The sequence below is a fragment of the Syngnathoides biaculeatus genome, chromosome 21 (genome assembly GCF_019802595.1).
Source record: "Syngnathoides biaculeatus isolate LvHL_M chromosome 21, ASM1980259v1, whole genome shotgun sequence".
NCBI classification, from domain to species: Eukaryota; Metazoa; Chordata; class Actinopteri; order Syngnathiformes; family Syngnathidae; genus Syngnathoides; species Syngnathoides biaculeatus.
In genome coordinates this window covers 5,402,713-5,419,809 of record NC_084660.1, presented here as the reverse complement: position 1 = coordinate 5,419,809, position 17,097 = coordinate 5,402,713, and the positions used below count along the sequence as shown (strand labels likewise).

Sequence of the window (17,097 nt, the reverse complement as noted above, 5' to 3'; positions counted from 1 at the left end):
CGATAACGATGCAGTTGATCAGCGGAAGCTTTCCGCTGAATCTTATGCTTTTGTTTTGACAATCCACAAAGGGACGGTTCTTTCCTCGCTCACTTGACAGCAAAAAAAAAAAAAAAAAAAGAAAAAGGTTGGCCCAGTCAAAACAATGCAGTTTAAATGGCGTCTCCGATTTAACGAGATCCCCGAACGCCCTCCGCCCCGTCGTCGATTCTCAACCGGTTTTGCATTTTGATCGGCGACTGGATTCCCCCCGAAGCCGCGTTTTTTTTTGGGGTTTTTTTTTTTTTTGGTTGAGTTCCCCCGGCTGCGCGCGGATGTTTTTGTCGGCCGCAGATGGAGGCGGCTAACGGGCGTCTGCGGTTAATGTAGCCTACCGGAGGGGGAGCTGAAAGCGAACAGACTGGGAAGACCGAGCGACACCACGGACGTTCATCCGAGACAAACCGCTTGCTCGTGCATGGCGCACTAGAAGCCGGGGTTGGGGTTGGGGGTGGTGGGGATCCGTCCCGTCCCGTCCCGTCCCGTCATGGCTCCGTGCTCCGTCGCGGCGGCCTGCCGCAGCCTGGCCCTCTCGACGTGGCTGCTGTCCTTTTGCTTCGTCCACCTGCTGTGCCTCGACTTCACCGTGGCCGAGCGCGAGGAGTGGTACACGGCCTTCGTCAACATCACCTACGTGGAGCCCTCCACCAAGACGGCGCGCACCGACAAGACCGAGTGCGGCCGCTACGGGGAGCACTCGCCCAAGCGGGACGCCAAGGGGGTCGTGGTGCTGCCCGCCGCGCCCCACGACCGCCAAGCCTGCGACCCCGGCACCCCGTTCCCGGCGCCGCCCCACGCCTGGGTGGCCCTGATCGCCGGCGGCAACTGCACGTACAAGGACAAGATCCGGCACGCCGCCGAGCGCAACGCCTCCGCCGTGGTCATCTTCAACGTGGGCTCGGCCAACACCAACGACACCATCACCATGCCTCATCCCGGTGCGCACCTTTTCTTGTTTGCCTTCGGGATATTGGGGGAATTTCACCCCCAACTGTTTCTTAGTATGGAACATGCCCGGGTGATATCGTTCAATTCCTGACCAGCGTCGAAAACGGGCGATCAAGCACTCGTGGGGTTTTCGGGACTTGCCTTCAAGTACTATATCCCACGACTGCCACCGAGAGTTTCCTCGGATTATTTTTCCCGTCCTTCTCCCCCTTTCAGGCACAGGTGACGTGGTGGCCATCATGATCCCGGAGCCCAAAGGTCGCGAGGTGGTCTCGCTCCTGGAGCGCAACTTGACGGTCACCATGACCATCACCATCGGGACCAGGAACCTGCAGAAGTACGTGAGCAGGACCTCGGTGGTTTTCGTGTCCATCTCCTTCATCGTGCTGATGATCATCTCGCTGGCCTGGCTGGTCTTCTACTACATCCAGAGGTTCAGATACGCCAACGCTCGAGACCGCAACCAGGTAGAAACGGGACTGCCGGACTCGGGCTGCGTCGGGAATCAACCAGCGGATTGGTTGTGGGTGCAAACGACATGACCGGAAAGTAACCGTGGAAAACAGTTTTAATCCATGAATTCACTCACACCAACCTCAGCCCAACGAATAGCTAATTGGTACTCGTTAAAATACTGAGAGGATCAAATGCAAGTAAAGAGCAATGTTTAGCTTCATCTTCTGAGACTACAATATGTTTACTCGCTGTAATCTTCGCCAGCGCCGCCTTGGTGACGCCGCCAAGAAGGCCATCAGCAAGCTACAGGTGCGCACCATCAGGAAGGGCGACCAGGAGACGGAGGTCGACTTTGACAACTGCGCCGTGTGCATCGAGGGCTACAAAGCCAACGACGTGGTTCGCATCCTGCCGTGCAGGTATTCCACCCCTCCTTATTTCCTAGTGGGTCTTGTGGTGACAAGTGTTGCAAAATCGGTACCTTCCGAATCCCGGCGGTGACTTGACTCCGCTTGTGGGCGTCTGTGTGCCTTGAAGACATTTGTTCCACAAGAGCTGCGTGGACCCGTGGCTGCTGGACCACCGCACGTGCCCGATGTGCAAGATGAACATCCTGAAAGCGCTGGGGATCGCTGTGAGTATGGGGTGGGGGAGGGAGGGGTGCGCTTCCCTCGGCTTTTGCGCCGTGTCACCTTCGCTCTGCCAACCCCCCCCCCCCCCCTTTCCAGTTAAATGCAGACTGCCTGGACGACCTGCCGCTGGACTACGACCTGGCTCTGGGCGGCGGGGTCGCCGGGCCGCTGGCCCTCGAGGCCGTGGTTTCCGGCGCGGCCAGCGACGGCACGCTAAGCGAGGGGGGCTCCTCTGTGGTTCTGGATCCGGGGGTGCGACGGATGGGACTCCCGCAGGACTACCAGGATCCCCCCGACACCCTGAGGGACAGTCCGGTGACGGCCAGCACGGACACGCACACGGGTGATTACATTTGAGGTCATATTTAGAAAAATGTCTCGCTAGAGACTATGGCACAGTGGCACATGACCAGAGAGAGCCAATCATGAATGTCGTTGGCTTTAAAGCGGCAGTGACGTAAAATTTCCCCACATTAACCCCCCCCGTCTGGAAATGTTACCCTGGAACTTTCTGGAAATGTCGCACGCGTTTGCAGCCGTCGTGGCTCACCTCGGCGTGTCCGCGTCCCCCCCCCCCCCCTTGCAGGCGAGCTCCAGCCGATGGCGAGCAGCGTCTCCGTGGCGTCGCTGGTGATCGCCGTGGAAACGGGGCTGTCGGACGAGGAGGGATCCGTTCCGGCGTCTTACGTGGGGGAGAAGTCCTGAGAGGAACCTAAAAAAAAAATAATAATAATAATAATTGAAAAAGCCAAATGAGCGACGTGGAAGAGGATCTCCTTTGAGTTTGACCCGTTTATTTTATTTTATGTTTTTTTGTTGCCATAGCAACTTTGGACTTACACACGTGACTTCCTCCCACCTCTTCCATCTTCTCCGGAATGTTCCAGCACCCGCTCGGCTCACTTCCTCTCCTACCGGGGGAAATCCTGCTCCAACTTGGTGGACTGCGGCGATTCCAAACTCACAATATTTGGGGGGGGGGGGGGGGGGAATACATTTTTGTGGTCCCTTCTTGTCCAATCATAGGGCTTTTCTCCGTCCCCGAAAAGATGACCGGAAACGCCGGTTCGGCGAGCGAGCTGGGATTGCGCGCTCTCGCGTACCGTGACCTCCAAAACAAAAACATTTTCTGCATTCGTCCCGTCTGCTGACAATCACATTTTTTTTTTTTTTTTTAAATTTCTGGGCCGCCTTCCTATTTTTCCCCACGCAGGCGCCACGGAGAGACGAAAGAGGGGCTTGCTCGTGAACCCCAAATTCACTGAGAGCTCGAGATTGGCATCTATTTTGCTACCGAAGGAGATGTTTATTTTTGTAACACAGAGAAGACTAAGTTGACCCCCACCCCCGACCCCCACCCCACTGCCCCCGCCCGCTGGTGGCGTTTTGTACTGTACATATCGAAATGCGCCCAGGACGTTTGCGGACATCTTAAGGTCAACATTTCAAATGTCGAACAAAGAACTTGTTGCACAGCTTGCATCCAAAAAAGAAGCAATGACAAAAAAAAAAAAAAAAAAAAAGCAGGGGTATCAAACTCATCTTTGTCGCGCCCCCCCCCCTGTACCCCCTCCCCGCAAGTCCAATGACATTTGAACTTTCTTGTTGTCAGTGGGTCATTAAACGCGACATTTTGTCAGCTCCTGGGCGACGCAAACTTTTTTTTTTCTTTGTTGTCAAACGTGCAACGTTTCAAAATCCCATCCTAAAAAAAAAAAAGAAAAAATGCTTCGTATGTTTATTTGAGCACTTGAAGGCAGCGCGGCGCTTGTTAGCTGCAATACGTGGTGATGACACGTTATGGTGGCTGCTTTTGTTTTGTGAATGCTGTTCTAATTAAACTTCTCTCTGTTGTGTTGTTAACTTCACCTTGTCCTACTGTGATTTTTTTTTTTTTTTTGGGGGGGGGAGTCCCCCCACCACCACTCCAAAGGGAGCAAAAACCAGAATTGGCCGCTACATTTCAAATGAATTGTCCGTTTTAATGTTAAGATGTGAAGCAGCTTCCGCATCGGTGATGAAGATGGGACAATAATGGAGAGTCGTGTTCCGTCCATCTGTTTTCTGTTTGGGTCTTTTTTTTTTTTTGAGGGAGGGGCGGGGGCTTTTCTGGAAAACAATACATACACATCTGGAGTGTGTTCCTCAAGCGACTTCACAAACTGTCCTTCGAAAGATGTCTTACCGGTAGACTTCAGCTCTCTAAAGTTGAGCGTGGACTGGAGAGAAAATGGGGGGTGTGGGGGGGGACATGATGACATGCATTTTTCAAATGCAACCCCCCCCCCCCACACACACACACACGTCGGCTCTTTTTTTTTTTTTTACCTTTTATCTCTTCTAGCTTCCGCAAACTTGTGTCGCAACAGGAACGCGGCCACAGCGTCTGCTACCTTCACACACACACACACACACACACACCACACACACACACACACACACACACACACACACACACACAACACACACACACACACAATAATGACCTTAATTTAATGAGCAATATTTCATGTAGAGTAAATAACGTGCTTCAAAATTGGGAAACTTCATTTCAACCATTTTTTTTTTTTAGGGGGGGTTGTTTTCCCAAGAAAAAAAGTTTCTTACTTTGTCTGGATTGTCCTCTTGCACTGCATGACCACAGGGCGGCAGCACCTGCATCATGAATTTACCTGCAAACAGACGGGAAGCCCCACACACAAACACCCCCACCCCCCACCCCCCGAAGTTACTGCACTTAAGTATTTCTTTCCATAATAACATTATTGATGATGATTTTTCGTCCCTGCCACCGAAAAGACGGTATCGATACTTTTCTCCTCCTTTCTTGTAGTAGCCCGGTTGCTACGAGGGAGTTGTCGGTATTCCGTGGCCAACAGATGAGGATTTGGTGGCCACGTTGTACTACATTGTAGCCGCCTTGAAAGTTTATTTCGACAAACACGACCCAGGCTGTCAAACCCAGCGCGGCAGTTGACCGGCTGACAGCCGCAGGTGCCGGTGGAGAAGCCGTCTCCGTGGAAACAGGAGGAAAAACCCATACGGCGCATAAAAGGGGAGAGTCCATTCAGTGTCATTAGCACGGTTTGAGAACCACTTGTCTGAATTCCCTTTGAACCAATCACCGGGTCCTGACTGCCATTTTAAGGCGGGGGGGGGGGGGGGGGGCGTGGCTCACCTTGCATCTGGCCAATGGTCAGGTCTCGGTCCAGCCGGTCGATTCCTGCCAACAGGAGCAGTTTGGGCAGGTTGCAGGCCAAAAACAGGTTGGAGGTTCCTCGAAACCAGCCGTCCCAGTACTTCTCGGACTTGGACAGGTCTATGCGCCATTTGTAGATGCTCTGTAGATTTGCACATGCCAGCGTTGTGATTTCCGAGTTCACCTGTAAAGGCTCTCAAGGAGGTTTTAAGTTCATAGTCAAATTTCACCCAGAAGCCCTTTTCTCGGAGTAGCATACGTTGGTGTCCGTACCTGGCATTCGCCGACGCAGGCCTCCGTGGCGGCGTTCTGCTCTTCATCGGCGTAGCTTCGGTCGTAGAACTCCTCGTTGCGTTCCTCCACCACGTCCTTGACCGGGCCGGCCCGCTCCAGCGTTTCCGCCTCTTCCGCTTCACATCTGCCACGCGGCGGCAAGCTTGCTTGCGCACAGGCAGGGGCGGAGTCGCACCGCTCTACTGACCAATCATAACCGACCTACCTTTTGATCTGACCGACCATGGACACTCTGGCGGATTCCAGGTTACGGATTTGTCCGCTCTTGACGCTGACCGACAGAAAAGTCAAATTGATGAAGACTGGTTTTGAAATTGGTTCGACGACGGCTTACCTCCACTCGATGGCGTGGTCCATAGACTTGAAGGACTTGGGTCTTCCCTTCAGGAAGTTCTGTATGCTGTGAAGCGCCTCCATCGCACTTCCTGCCACGCACGTTTTCAGGACACGGTCAACCCGGGGCCAAATCCGGCTGCAGCTGAGTTTTGCTTTCGGAGGTGGACCCAAATCGATAAAAGCGCTCACCTTCCACAACGTCGATGGCTACGAGGCCCACCGTGGTGGGCATCAGCGCGTTGCTCGCCGTGTGCACCGCGATGGCGCCGCCGACACCGTGGCCAATCAGGACCACGGGGGGAGGGATCTCGCCGTGGCAGGCTCGGACCACGTTTGCTACGTCGCTGCGAGTGGCACGGGGCATCTGGTCTGGTGTCTGGTCGGCGAGATGACTGTTTTGCGAGGGTGCTTACCTGGACATGGTTTGAGTGGAGAAGTCATCCGATTGGCGGACCAGAGTATCACCTTAACAAGAGGACAAAGATCTTTAGGACCGATTATTCCAAACATCCCTTCTGTTCTTCAAGTTATCGCCTAAAAAAAAATATTTGGCGAGGTGCAGGTATAATCTATGTCCACTTGGGGTCGCCATCCGCACGCCGGACACTTCTTTGAATGCATTTGGCCTGGTCTGGTGAGTGACATGGGAGGCAGACAGCGAATGAGACTGTAAAGCTGGCTGTTGTGTAAGCCACTGGAGCAGTTTTGCAGTCGACACTCTGCACCTTTGCTTTTTTTGTGTGCGTGTGACAATGTCACGAGACTCACCGTGACCCCTGAGGTCCATGGCGAGCACTTGGCAGCCCACTCTGGCGGCAATTGCAGTCTGCAACTCACAAAAGTCAGTTAGTAATAGTGAGGAAAAACTCTTAACGGTCTGGGGTCGAGCTCACAGTGAAGACAGCCCAGGACAGGGCCGAGTGTCCTCCTCCATGCAGAAGAACCAGCAGGGGGCCCTCACACCCCGCTTTGTAAACCCTGAAGACGTCTCGACTGTCGGCCTGGCCCACGCTCACGTCCTCCATTTGGTCAAAATACTCGCGCCACGACACGGGCGAGTAGTCCAGGTTTTGGCCCACGTCCCTGGCACACAACATGACATTGTTTACGGTGGTGAGGATGACCAGTTTTTTTCTTGAAAACAACCAAACAACTTTGCTTTCGGAATGCCGAACTCTTCCATCCCAGAATTTCATTTAGCTGAGGAGACTGCGCAGGAGACTCGTTTTGAAGGTCCTGCAACTGCATTTCAAATCGATTCAATTCTGGATTTTGTTCATCTTAAGTCCGTGTGAAGTTGACTCTTTGGTGTGATTGATTTTGTCCTGCTGCAGAAGCTTCAGCCTGAGGTCACAAACTGATAGCTGAAGATTCCACCTCGGTATTTTCTGGTTAAGAGCCGAATTCACGGTTCCGTAAATCGGAGCAAGACGTCTAGGGGCTGAAATAGGAGAGCAGTCCCAAACCTTCAGACCACCACCACCACTACGTTTGCCTGTTGTCATGATGCTCTTTTTTGGAATTTCTGTGTTGTGTTTATGCCAGATTTTTGTTGTTGTTGTCAAAAAGCAAACTTTTATGCTCTTTTTGGTCAGCAGCGGTTTTCAACGTGGAACTCTGCTATCTGTGCTCATTCCCTTGTAGTTGAGTCACAAAGATGGACCTTAACCAAGAAAGGTTCTTTCAATGATGCCCCCCCCCCCCCCCGGGGAAAATTCATCTCTGCTCCATGATTTCTCCATTTTAGGATTTTGGCTCTGACCATGGTTTGCTAGAATCCTAAAGCTTTACTAACCCTTTCCACACTGGTTAGCAATTTCTCTCTCATCTGTTCTTCCAATTTCTTTGGAGTGATGATTTTTTTTTTTTTTTAACAGATTTGGAGGAACTCAGGCTTGTGTGTGGTCACTGAAAATGAATTCAGTTTTTCCAAACATTTGATTAGCCCCAGTTGAAACATTTAATTGAATCATGCCGGACCATGACACCCAATAAATACATGAAGCCGTCGTTTTAACCTCTCCAAGTACGTCGTACTTCACGTGAATCTCAGCAGGTCAATGAACTTGCAACATATCTTGTCCACGATACGAAAAGTCACTTACTGCTCCTTATCAAAGCTCTCCTCCCACATTTTCTTCTCAGCGTCTGCAGTCGCGCGAATCCGCCGGGCGAGGCCTCTTCCTCCAACGTGTCACTCCGGCAGACGGACACGCACCCCGGCTCACATCCATCCGGCGAATAAGAAGAGCAAGTAGGCGCGGGAGAACAATAACGAGTCAGCTGGCGGTGTCAGGCGGCATCTCGGTGGCGGTGGCCCATTGGCTGAGGGTGACAGGAGTGGGCCTGCAAAGTGACAAACTTTCAAGTGTCTTCATTGACACGTCACGTGTGTCATTGACAGTTGTGGTTAGAAGTTAGCAGAATTTGGAAGACGGGTTTAGGGGTATGCATGGATGTATCTATAAACAATTGTGGACCCGACATTGATCCCTTGGGGGACGCCACACACAGTGGATTCAGCTTCAAAAACTGCTGCTTTTTTTTTTTTTTTTTTAATGAAATGACCTCTGAGCCAATTCAAGGCTATGCCCTTAATACCAAGTCGTACTCACGATTTATGTTCTCGATTGAATAATTTGTGGGGATACGCAGACCGCTGCAAGTTCCTTGTCTATGGATTGCGTGACGTCAGCAAAGACGAACGTCGAAACATTTCAGAACTGAAGAGCAATGCAACAAAGGAAGATTCCAGATGAAAGCGCAAATACACATTAAAGCATGAACTAAGGTCAGGACGTCTGTCTGTCTTCGGGCACTCCGGTTTCCTCCCACGTCCCCCCAAAAAAACATGCAACATAAATTGGACACTCTAAATTGGCCCTAGGTGCGATTGTGAGTGCGGTTGCTGTTTGTCTCCGTGTGCCCTGCGATTGGCCGGCAACCGGTTCAGGGTGTGCCCCGCCTCCTGCCCGTTCACAGCTGGGATAGGCTCCAGTACTTCCGTGCCCCTCGTGAGGATAAGCGGCAAAGAAAATGGATGGACGGAATACGTATATATTATGCTTCGATTCCCAGAGTTAGTACCCCTCAGCAATTTTTTTTGGTTTGGTGACCTCCGAAAAGATCATTTCCTCAATTTGTTACTTTGAAGTCATTTCCTCTCACAGGAGCAACGGTGGCTCCATAGTTGCAATTTTCATCAGCAGCAGAATCCCCGTCTTTACATTGCCAAGCAAAACCAGAACCGCCCGTACCGGGTTGCCCGTGACCCGGTGCCGAAAGTGGAACAAACAATCCCCGTTCGCGGCGTTTCCCCCGCTGTGACTGAATTTTTTGGATTCATCAGGAGCGTCGCGAACGGAAAGGTTGTTGCTTTTTTTTTTGGGGGGGGGGGGGGGGCGACACCTGTCGCGCTGCGCAGCTCCAACTCGGGTCACACCTTCAGTTATAAAAGCGGACTGCGCGCCGGAGTAGAACCCCCGCCCCCCCCTTCTCCAATCGATGTTACTCGCGCACACGTGCAAGCGCTCCCACGGCGCAGCAGTGCTTTACGGCTGATTGCGACGACACGGGGTGAGTAATCGTTTTGCCTTCTCGTTTTTGTTTGGACGGCGTACAAAAAATTGGATACGAACGTGCGGGTTTTAAGTTTGAGTGAAAGCAAGGCGGTCAAAAGGTCAAAGTCAGGAAACTGCAAATCGGGCTTACCCGCGCTCGTGTCGGATGCTTACAGTGGCGCGTTGACATAGCACCAGAACCAGATGAATGGTTGTCCTAAAAAGGGAAATTGGAAAATATTATTATTTTTCCAGTTTACAGTACTATCATGACTGACAATGGGTAAAAGCCAACATAAAACATGAATGATGACCGTCCCATCTCATAAAGCTGTCGCCTTCACTTTGAAGCCACTTTTGTAACATATTAGACATTTTCTTTGGCTCCAATTGAATGTACAAATTCAAAATGCCAGAAATGAGAATATTTTTTCCCCCTTTCGTTTTGTATTTTGTAGGCAGGCAAGCGAGCGGTGATGGAAGCGGGGCAGACTAACGCCGTAAAAGGCCAGGTACCTTATCCCCGACGCGGCAAGTTTTCGGGAGTAAGGTTTGACTTTGTGCGATTCTCGGTGTTCAGTGTGCAGGTGCGCCGCAACAAGGCGCCACGGTCAGCTTCCATAACATTCACTACAAGGTGACGCAGGGCGGAGGATGTTTGTGCTGGGGGAAGAAGACCACCTCCAAAGATATCCTCTTTGACCTCAAGTGAGAAACCCCTTTGAACGTGGAAGTATTGGCGTACGTGACGGAGGTCCAGGAAGGAAGCGCGCTTTGTCCGACCCGCGCGACAACGAGCTGGGATTTCGCCGATAAACACGCGCGCGAATTGTTCGAAAAGCAGTCGAGAAGGTTCAGTTCGCACGGAACAGTTTTTACGTCCATCCGCGCAATAAAGAGTTATGAATATTGCGTCTGAACAAAGGCCGCACCGAGTGTGTTGTCATTTCTGACGTTTTACCATCCAGCTCGTGTAATCATTGACCGATCCGAGCTGGAGGTTGAAGGCCGGTTCAAGTCGACGAGCACGTGTTTACGGCTCATACTGCTGTGCTCACCGCCCGAGACGGTTTCGAAGTCATGGCCTTCATAAAAACTCAAGATGTGCTCCCCTTTACAGTGGGATCATGAAGCCGGGGCTCAATGCCATCATGGGAGCGACCGGAAGTGGCAAGTCGTCGTGAGTGCCGCAAATTAAGACATGTCACTCAATAACATTCATCATCTGACGTCGCATTTTTTTTTTTTTTTTTTCCTGCGGTAAGGTTCCTGGACGTTTTGGCTGCCAGGAAGGACCCGGCAGGGCTGTCGGGTGAAGTCCTCATCGACGGCGCCCCTCAGCCTCCCAACTTTAAATGTCTGTCGGGATACGTGGTACAGGTGAGACACTTTGCGGCAACCGCCGGCTGAGGCTGCGATCCATTTCAAATCAGTACTGAACTATTAAATATAGCTTGCCTGACCTTGCTCCAGAAACTGTTCGCCACGCATAATTTAAAGTCATACTAAGCACCATACAGTTCTCCACACCCGCACTCAGAGACAACCAGAAAAAAAAAAAGTCCTCCTATCCCCAATACCGAAAGAGTTTGGTAGAAGGGCTTTCAATTTAAACCTGCTTCAGACTAGAACAACGTGCCAGACACCTACTGGCGGCGTCTTCTGGTTCCTTCTCCGGACGTATCTTTGTCACGAACGGGACACGAGGCAAGACTCAAAGCAGACAGACCCCAAAACACGTTTGTGAACAGGTTGGGTTCGGTACATGGGGATTGTCTGCGGTCAGCCAAGGAAACCGTATCAAAGGCAACGTCAATAAACAAACGGGAGCTCGGCTTCCTTAGAGTGCGGACGAGGAGTCCCAGAACTTGACTGAGGTACAACAAACTGGTTGAATACGTGAGGCGCAAGTGACAAAGGACAACTGCATGTCTGCATGTGTTGAACATGACGTCAGACCCCCCCCCGGAAAAATGGCTGCTCATCTCCAAGGGTTATCAATAAACACATGTTGTTCTCTCTCGTCGATAGGATGACGTGGTGATGGGAACGCTAACAGTCAGAGAGAACTTCAGCTTCTCCGCGGCACTCCGTCTACCGTCTAGTGTTCCTCAGGCCGTTAAGGAGCAGAAAGTGGTCCGACTGATCCAGGAGCTCGGACTGAGCCGCGTTGCCGACTCCCGGGTGAGGCTGGGGGGGGGGGGGGGGGCATACGTGAAGCGCGCAATTCGGCCCGTGTTCTAACAATGTCGTAACGCGTTAGGTGGGCACGCAGCTGATTCGCGGCATCTCGGGGGGTGAGCGGAAGCGGACCAACATTGGCATGGAGCTCATCATCGACCCCCCTGTTCTATTCCTGGATGAACCCACCACCGGACTGGATGCTAGCACCGCCAACTCTGTGCTGAAACTGCTCAAAAGGTGTGTACACTGGTCAACAAAAAGTTTTTTCACTAAATTGTATTCAAGTCACAACAGAAGCTACCTCAAGGCACTTTAGACATTGACCGGGTCAGCAATCACACCGGCTGAACCCCACATGAGCAGGCATTTGTTGACAGAGGGAAGGAAACCAAAAAAAAAAAAAAAAAAAGGGTTGTGTCGTTACCAACCGGACGGAGAAAACAGGATACAGCGGCCGGGAGTGAGGGACCAGAGAACAATGGGTACAACAACAGCTGTATCAACAACAGCGGCAGTCGAAAACTGAACACCTGTCTTTGCCGTCTAATTGTTCTCCAGGATGGCCAGCGGCGGGCGCACCATCATCCTTTCCATCCACCAACCTCGCTATTCCATCTACCGCCTCTTTGACACCCTCACCCTGCTAGTGAACGGCAAACAGGTCACTTCCGCCACTGCGGTAGATTGTGCCCGAGTGGCTGCTTATACTCTTCAACTACTCACTCAGGTATACCACGGTCTGGCGCGGAGTGCCCTGGCCTACTTTTCAGAAATCGGTAGGAAGAGGACTCCTCTTTTCCCCCACACGCGTAGCCCTAGTGAGGCCTCACTTCCACGTTTCCTCACCCAGGATACACCTGCGAGCCTCACAACAACCCCGCGGACTTCTTTCTGGACGTCATCAACGGGGACTCCACCGCCGTCGGCATCGGCAGCGCGGACGGAGAAGGTTGCGTCGCAAGGTGATTTTCTGAGCTCTTTTTTTTGCTTTTGTTTTTAACTGCTCTAATCCTCATTCCAGAGTTGGACTCGGTGTTGAAATCCAGGCAGGGAATCGAAGACACGCTGGTGGAAGAATACAGGAACTGTCGTGACTTCAAACAGACCAAAGCGGAGTTGGGTAGGGGAAGAAACGTTACAGCAGACACTTTGGTCCGAAAAAAATGAAAAGAGAGCACAACTAGAGGCTTTCTGGCTTTCTGGCTTTCCGGCTTTCCTCAGAGAGACTCATTCAGGGTAAGCAGGCCGGCTGCTCTGCTCCCTCCAGAACAATCACCTACAATACCGGCTTCCTGACGCAGTTCCGCTGGGTGCTTAAGAGGACATTCCGCAACCTGCTGCTCAACCCGCAGACCTCCGTCGCTCAGGTGAGGGACCTGAACGACAAACCGCACTGCGACGGTCCTCACCGGAACACTTGTCAATAGCCGCATCGAGTGGGAATGAGAGACATGTTGTTTAGGTTGCAGTTACGTTGTTCCTGGCTCTGGTTGTTGGGGCCATTTTCTTCAATGTCCAGGATGACCAGAGTGGGATCCAGAACAGGTTACATTCCCTTTTCCTTTGGGGTGAAGCGACAGGGAATCACTCTCTTCCATCCCTCAGTATCTTCTACTCGGAACTATCTGCAAGTGTTCCCTCATCACACCATAAATCTCTTCTAGTTCATTCCTAGTCTTCTCCAAACTATCTCAATCTGGCCTCTCTCGTTTTGCCTCCAAAATGTCCTTGGTGTCCTTCTGATGAGCTCATTCCTGATCTTGTTCATCATCGTCTCTCTCAAAATTCATCTTAAGCACCTTCAACTCCGTCACCTCCAGAACCGTCACCTGCCTTCTGGTTGGTTCTGGTTTCCAAAGCTTCCACTCACATTCTCTGGTTCTCATGTGTCCCACTTTTCCTCCAGCGGCTGCCTCCGTCCTGCCTTGACTGTTTTCTTCACCTTCTCCTGTCCTCGTTGCTTCGTTAGGTAGCAATAGGTCCCATATCTATTGCGTTCTAGTCTAGTCCACACGGTTACCGCACTTCCAGATTTGGCGCCCTCTTCTTCATCACCGTCAACCAGTGTTTCAGCTCCTTGTCGTCGGCCGAGCTCTTCATCGCAGAGAGGAAACTCTTCATGTGGGTTCGACGCCGAAAATCCGGCGATAACGTGACTACGTGCACGCGTGGAGCTCTCGCTTGGTATTTTTGCAGTCACGAGTATATAAGCGGTTACTACCGCGTGTCCGTCTACTTCCTGTCCAAGATCCTCTCGGACATCCTCACGTTGCGGACCATCCCCGCCATTGTGTTCAGCTGCGTGGCCTACTTCATGATTGGTAGGCAGCAGGTCTTCGCCCAAATTTCTGCCTTTTTTTTGTTTGTTTGTTTTGTTCAGTCATGTTTGGAAAATGCATATGGATTGGGTGCAGGTCTGAAACCGACGGCGGAGGCCTTCTTCCTCTTCGTGTTCACTGTGATTCTGGTGGCCTACACCGCCACCGCCATGGCACTGGCCATCTCTGCCGACCAGACAGTGGTGGCCATCGCCAACATCTTCATGACCATCGCCTGCGTCTTCATGATGGTGACGCGTCGCCCCTTTCGGTAATCTTTTGACGCGTGGTCAACGACCGCAACGCCGAGTGCGTCTTTGCAGATCTTCGCAGGCCTGCTGGTCAATCTTCCCTCCATCGTCAGCTGGCTGGCTTGGTTGAAATACTTGAGCATACCTCGCTATGGCCTCGGCGTAAGTCAGACATTATACGTCACCTGCAATACGACCTTTGGGGAGCAACGCCTACAAGCACACAAAAGTGCCACAATGTATGTCTTTTACCTGGGTCTACAGGCTTTGCAAGTCAACGAGTTCTACGGGCTGGACTTCTGCCAGGGCCTCAACAGCAGTAGTCTTCCGCCGGGGATAATGTAAGAACCGCTCTAAGTGTCAACAAGTCTCAACCAGAGAACCCAACTTAAGAGTCGTCGTGATTGCGTTTGAATGCTGAAAAACTGACGCTGGAAGTCAGTGCCGTGGAATGAATTGAAGGGTCGAAACAATGGGAATTATTAAAATGGTAATTCTCATGAGAAAGTCATGGTGGTACGCTGAAACATTTTGAAGTTGAAATGGTTTGAACCAGTCAAGAAATGTAGAAGGATTAGTTCTGTTAATAAAAACCAAAACAAAACGGGGGACCAGAAAGAAATCGGGTACGAGAAAGATAACACACTGTAAGGCAATTGACCCCTCCGTGGATATTGCGCAATCCGCGTCACTGACCAATCAGAGGCCAGAGATCTGCATAGACCAAAGCCCGTTTCTGCTCCCGCCATTTTCTCTGACGACATTGCATGGTCCAGTATAGGGTTAATTAGCGTTTTATCGCGTATTTGGGTTATTTAACCAAAAATATGGTTAAGAGGTGTAGTCACGGACTTTGTAATAGTGACGACGGGTATCCTGAAAGGCTAGTTGGTGGAGTTCGATTCGTACCCTTTCCGAAACCGAAGACCCAGTACGAAAAATGCCTTCGATGGATCAAACTTTGTGGAAGACCGCGTCGTCGACTAAATCCATCTAATATCAACCGGAACACATATGCTTGCACGAAGGTATGCCCTATATTTGATTTTCAATACGTCTCGTATAAAGGAATTCGAAGTTCTTCGCTAGCATAACACTGCTGCGTGTGAACGATTGACACACTTATTCTTTGTTGAGCGATATTTAGCGATGATCGGACTGCACAAACGTATTGATTTCTTGCCGGCTCGCGGCCGAAGCTTAACCAGACTCTGTTTGCGCGAAGATATGCCCTAAATTTGATTTTTAATACACGTCTCGTATAAATGAATGAGACGTTCTGCGCTAGCATAACATTGCTACGTGCGAACGAATGCCACACTTATTCTTTGTTGAGCGATATTTAGCGATGATCGGACTGCACAAACGTATACATGTACATAATACATAACATTGCTACGTGTGAACGATTGAATAAAATCAGAAGCATGGCGTCTCTCTCAGTTCAGAATGTATTGTATTGTATTTGCCATTTTTACCGTTTGTCTTACGTGAGCGCACGTGGCGTGACGTCACTTCAGGAGGCGTGGTTAAGTGCCCTGTACGGAGGGGTCAATTAGAATCAAGGCCAAAGAATCCCCGTTGTGGTAAAAGATTTGACTTACCTGTGAACCGCTTTGGTACCGTCCCACGAACATCTAAACTAAAACTGCTTCCATAAATCAAACAAGCTAGCCCACTGGTTGCACGGCGTCAAATTCCCTGTCCAAACATTTCCCTCAATCAAGAGCACCTGTTCCAATCAAGTGAACAGGTTTTGACAACCCACCACTTGGTGGTGCAAGTTCTCATTTTCAAACTTGGTTCTCTTCAAACTATCGACTCCAACTGGCCCGAGAGTGTACTCGTGCAGTTTGGAGTCACCCCCCTTATCCCCTCTGCTCACGGTAGTCTAACGTGATACCGTATTGATTTATATACTCAATATTCAGCTAACAAGGCTGGCTAACATTAGGTAACACACGTGATAATTATTTACTGAAGTAACGAGGTTGGCTAATAAACTTACCTGTGACGGGATATAATTTTTTTTTATTTAGCTAATGTTGGTAGCTAACGTGACTTATTTATTCAGCTCACGTGGGTGGCTAATATTAGCAAAAACACTTACCTGGGACTTGATATTTATTAAAGAGGCTAACATTAGCGAAAACACCTCTGACATGATATTTATTCAGCAAAACAAGACTTACCTGTGACTTGACATTGTTATTTGAGCTAACGTAGCTAGATAGCTAATGTCTACATTTACAAATAAAGCTAAATCTTGGGGACCCCCCCCCCCCACTCCCAACTTAGCCCTGTTGTGCGCCCAGTTGCAGGGGGCAGGACTTTTTGGACGAGCAGGGCGTGGAATACTCCGCGTGGAGCTTCTGGCAGAACCACGTGGCCCTCGGGGTCATGACCCTGTGCTTCCTCGCCATCGCTTACCTAAAGCTGCGCTTCATCAGGAAGTTCACCTAGACCGGCGGCTGAGGCGCAGCTGAACACAAAAACAGAACTTGACCTCCTGCACCAGAGTCCGAACGGCGTAAGCGAACGGCGACTTACCGCTTTTTTTTTTTTTCGTTTTTTTTCGCACACAAAAATAAAAATGCACAACTTTCACATCCACATTTAATTGCTTGGATTAGAATTTTTTTTGGTATATTTTAACACGACTTTGTTTTATTGTTCATTATAGTATCATTTTCACGACTTGTCTTGTACTTCTACATATTTTGTAATTTACAATTACATATTTAGTATAAATACTGTACGTATTGACTGATTTATCATTACTGTTTTTTCTAATTATTTAACACTGCTCCTAAATATTGGGGGGGAAAACTCATTAAAATATACTGTACATAAATGTTAAATATAAGCTATACATAAATT

At 50.4% G+C, this 17,097-nt stretch overlaps 3 protein-coding genes across 7 annotated transcripts; 2 read left to right on the top strand and 1 right to left on the bottom strand.

Annotated features, from left to right (window-relative positions):
- Positions 1-109: 109 nt before the first annotated feature.
- Positions 110-3,943, top strand: LOC133494580 (RING finger protein 150-like). Its single transcript, XM_061808550.1, has 6 exons — positions 110-977; positions 1,204-1,454; positions 1,708-1,862; positions 1,981-2,077; positions 2,172-2,418; positions 2,662-3,943. The coding sequence occupies exons 1-6, from the start codon at positions 527-529 to the stop codon at positions 2,778-2,780; spliced, it is 1,320 nt and encodes a 439-aa protein (XP_061664534.1). The 5' UTR covers positions 110-526; the 3' UTR covers positions 2,781-3,943.
- A 46-nt stretch (positions 3,944-3,989) lies between these two features.
- LOC133494583 (protein phosphatase methylesterase 1-like) lies at positions 3,990-16,475 on the bottom strand. 5 transcript variants are annotated; one of them, XM_061808555.1, is made up of 16 exons: positions 15,822-16,367; positions 15,696-15,755; positions 9,616-9,681; positions 8,010-8,250; positions 6,798-6,987; positions 6,673-6,730; positions 6,318-6,369; positions 6,094-6,248; positions 5,903-5,993; positions 5,774-5,839; positions 5,548-5,692; positions 5,254-5,416; positions 4,683-4,747; positions 4,404-4,468; positions 4,261-4,294; positions 3,990-4,184 (listed from the first exon to the last, which is right to left on the bottom strand). In XM_061808555.1, the coding sequence occupies exons 4-15, from the start codon at positions 8,036-8,038 to the stop codon at positions 4,270-4,272; spliced, it is 1,104 nt and encodes a 367-aa protein (XP_061664539.1). In that variant the 5' UTR covers positions 8,039-8,250; positions 9,616-9,681; positions 15,696-15,755; positions 15,822-16,367; the 3' UTR covers positions 3,990-4,184; positions 4,261-4,269. The 5 variants fall into 5 exon arrangements, with proteins under 5 accessions (XP_061664539.1, XP_061664542.1, XP_061664540.1 ...); XM_061808558.1 differs by lacking the exons at positions 15,696-15,755; positions 15,822-16,367 and adding an exon at positions 16,410-16,475; XM_061808556.1 differs by lacking the exon at positions 15,696-15,755.
- Positions 9,341-16,972, top strand: abcg2a (ATP-binding cassette, sub-family G (WHITE), member 2a). Its single transcript, XM_061808547.1, has 19 exons — positions 9,341-9,480; positions 9,923-9,976; positions 10,045-10,172; positions 10,585-10,644; positions 10,730-10,844; positions 11,496-11,648; positions 11,728-11,885; positions 12,207-12,309; positions 12,376-12,424; positions 12,499-12,597; positions 12,670-12,768; positions 12,870-13,015; positions 13,111-13,193; positions 13,680-13,769; positions 13,845-13,969; positions 14,063-14,217; positions 14,290-14,379; positions 14,482-14,558; positions 16,533-16,972. The coding sequence occupies exons 2-19, from the start codon at positions 9,941-9,943 to the stop codon at positions 16,678-16,680; spliced, it is 1,914 nt and encodes a 637-aa protein (XP_061664531.1). The 5' UTR covers positions 9,341-9,480; positions 9,923-9,940; the 3' UTR covers positions 16,681-16,972.
- Positions 16,973-17,097: the final 125 nt, after the last annotated feature.

Excerpts from the sequence above, each read along its gene's own strand:
- LOC133494580 (XM_061808550.1), top strand. The coding sequence starts at position 527 with ATGGCTCCGTGCTCCGTCGCGGCGGCCTGCCGCAGCCTGGCCCTCTCG. Across the intron at positions 2,078-2,171 it reads TGAAAGCGCTGGGGATCGCT|TTAAATGCAGACTGCCTGGA; the intron begins GTGAGTATGGGG and ends CCCCCTTTCCAG. Across the intron at positions 2,419-2,661 it reads CAGCACGGACACGCACACGG|GCGAGCTCCAGCCGATGGCG; the intron begins GTGATTACATTT and ends CCCCCCTTGCAG.
- LOC133494583 (XM_061808558.1), bottom strand. The coding sequence starts at position 8,038 with ATGTGGGAGGAGAGCTTTGATAAGGAGCA. Across the intron at positions 6,249-6,317 it reads TCCACTCAAACCATGTCCAG|CGACGTAGCAAACGTGGTCC; the intron begins GTAAGCACCCTC and ends TGCCACTCGCAG. Across the intron at positions 5,994-6,093 it reads AGCCATCGACGTTGTGGAAG|GAAGTGCGATGGAGGCGCTT; the intron begins GTGAGCGCTTTT and ends CGTGCGTGGCAG.
- abcg2a (XM_061808547.1), top strand. The coding sequence starts at position 9,941 with ATGGAAGCGGGGCAGACTAACGCCGTAAAAGGCCAG. Across the intron at positions 12,310-12,375 it reads TGCTAGTGAACGGCAAACAG|GTATACCACGGTCTGGCGCG; the intron begins GTCACTTCCGCC and ends CTACTCACTCAG. Across the intron at positions 12,425-12,498 it reads GGCCTACTTTTCAGAAATCG|GATACACCTGCGAGCCTCAC; the intron begins GTAGGAAGAGGA and ends TTCCTCACCCAG.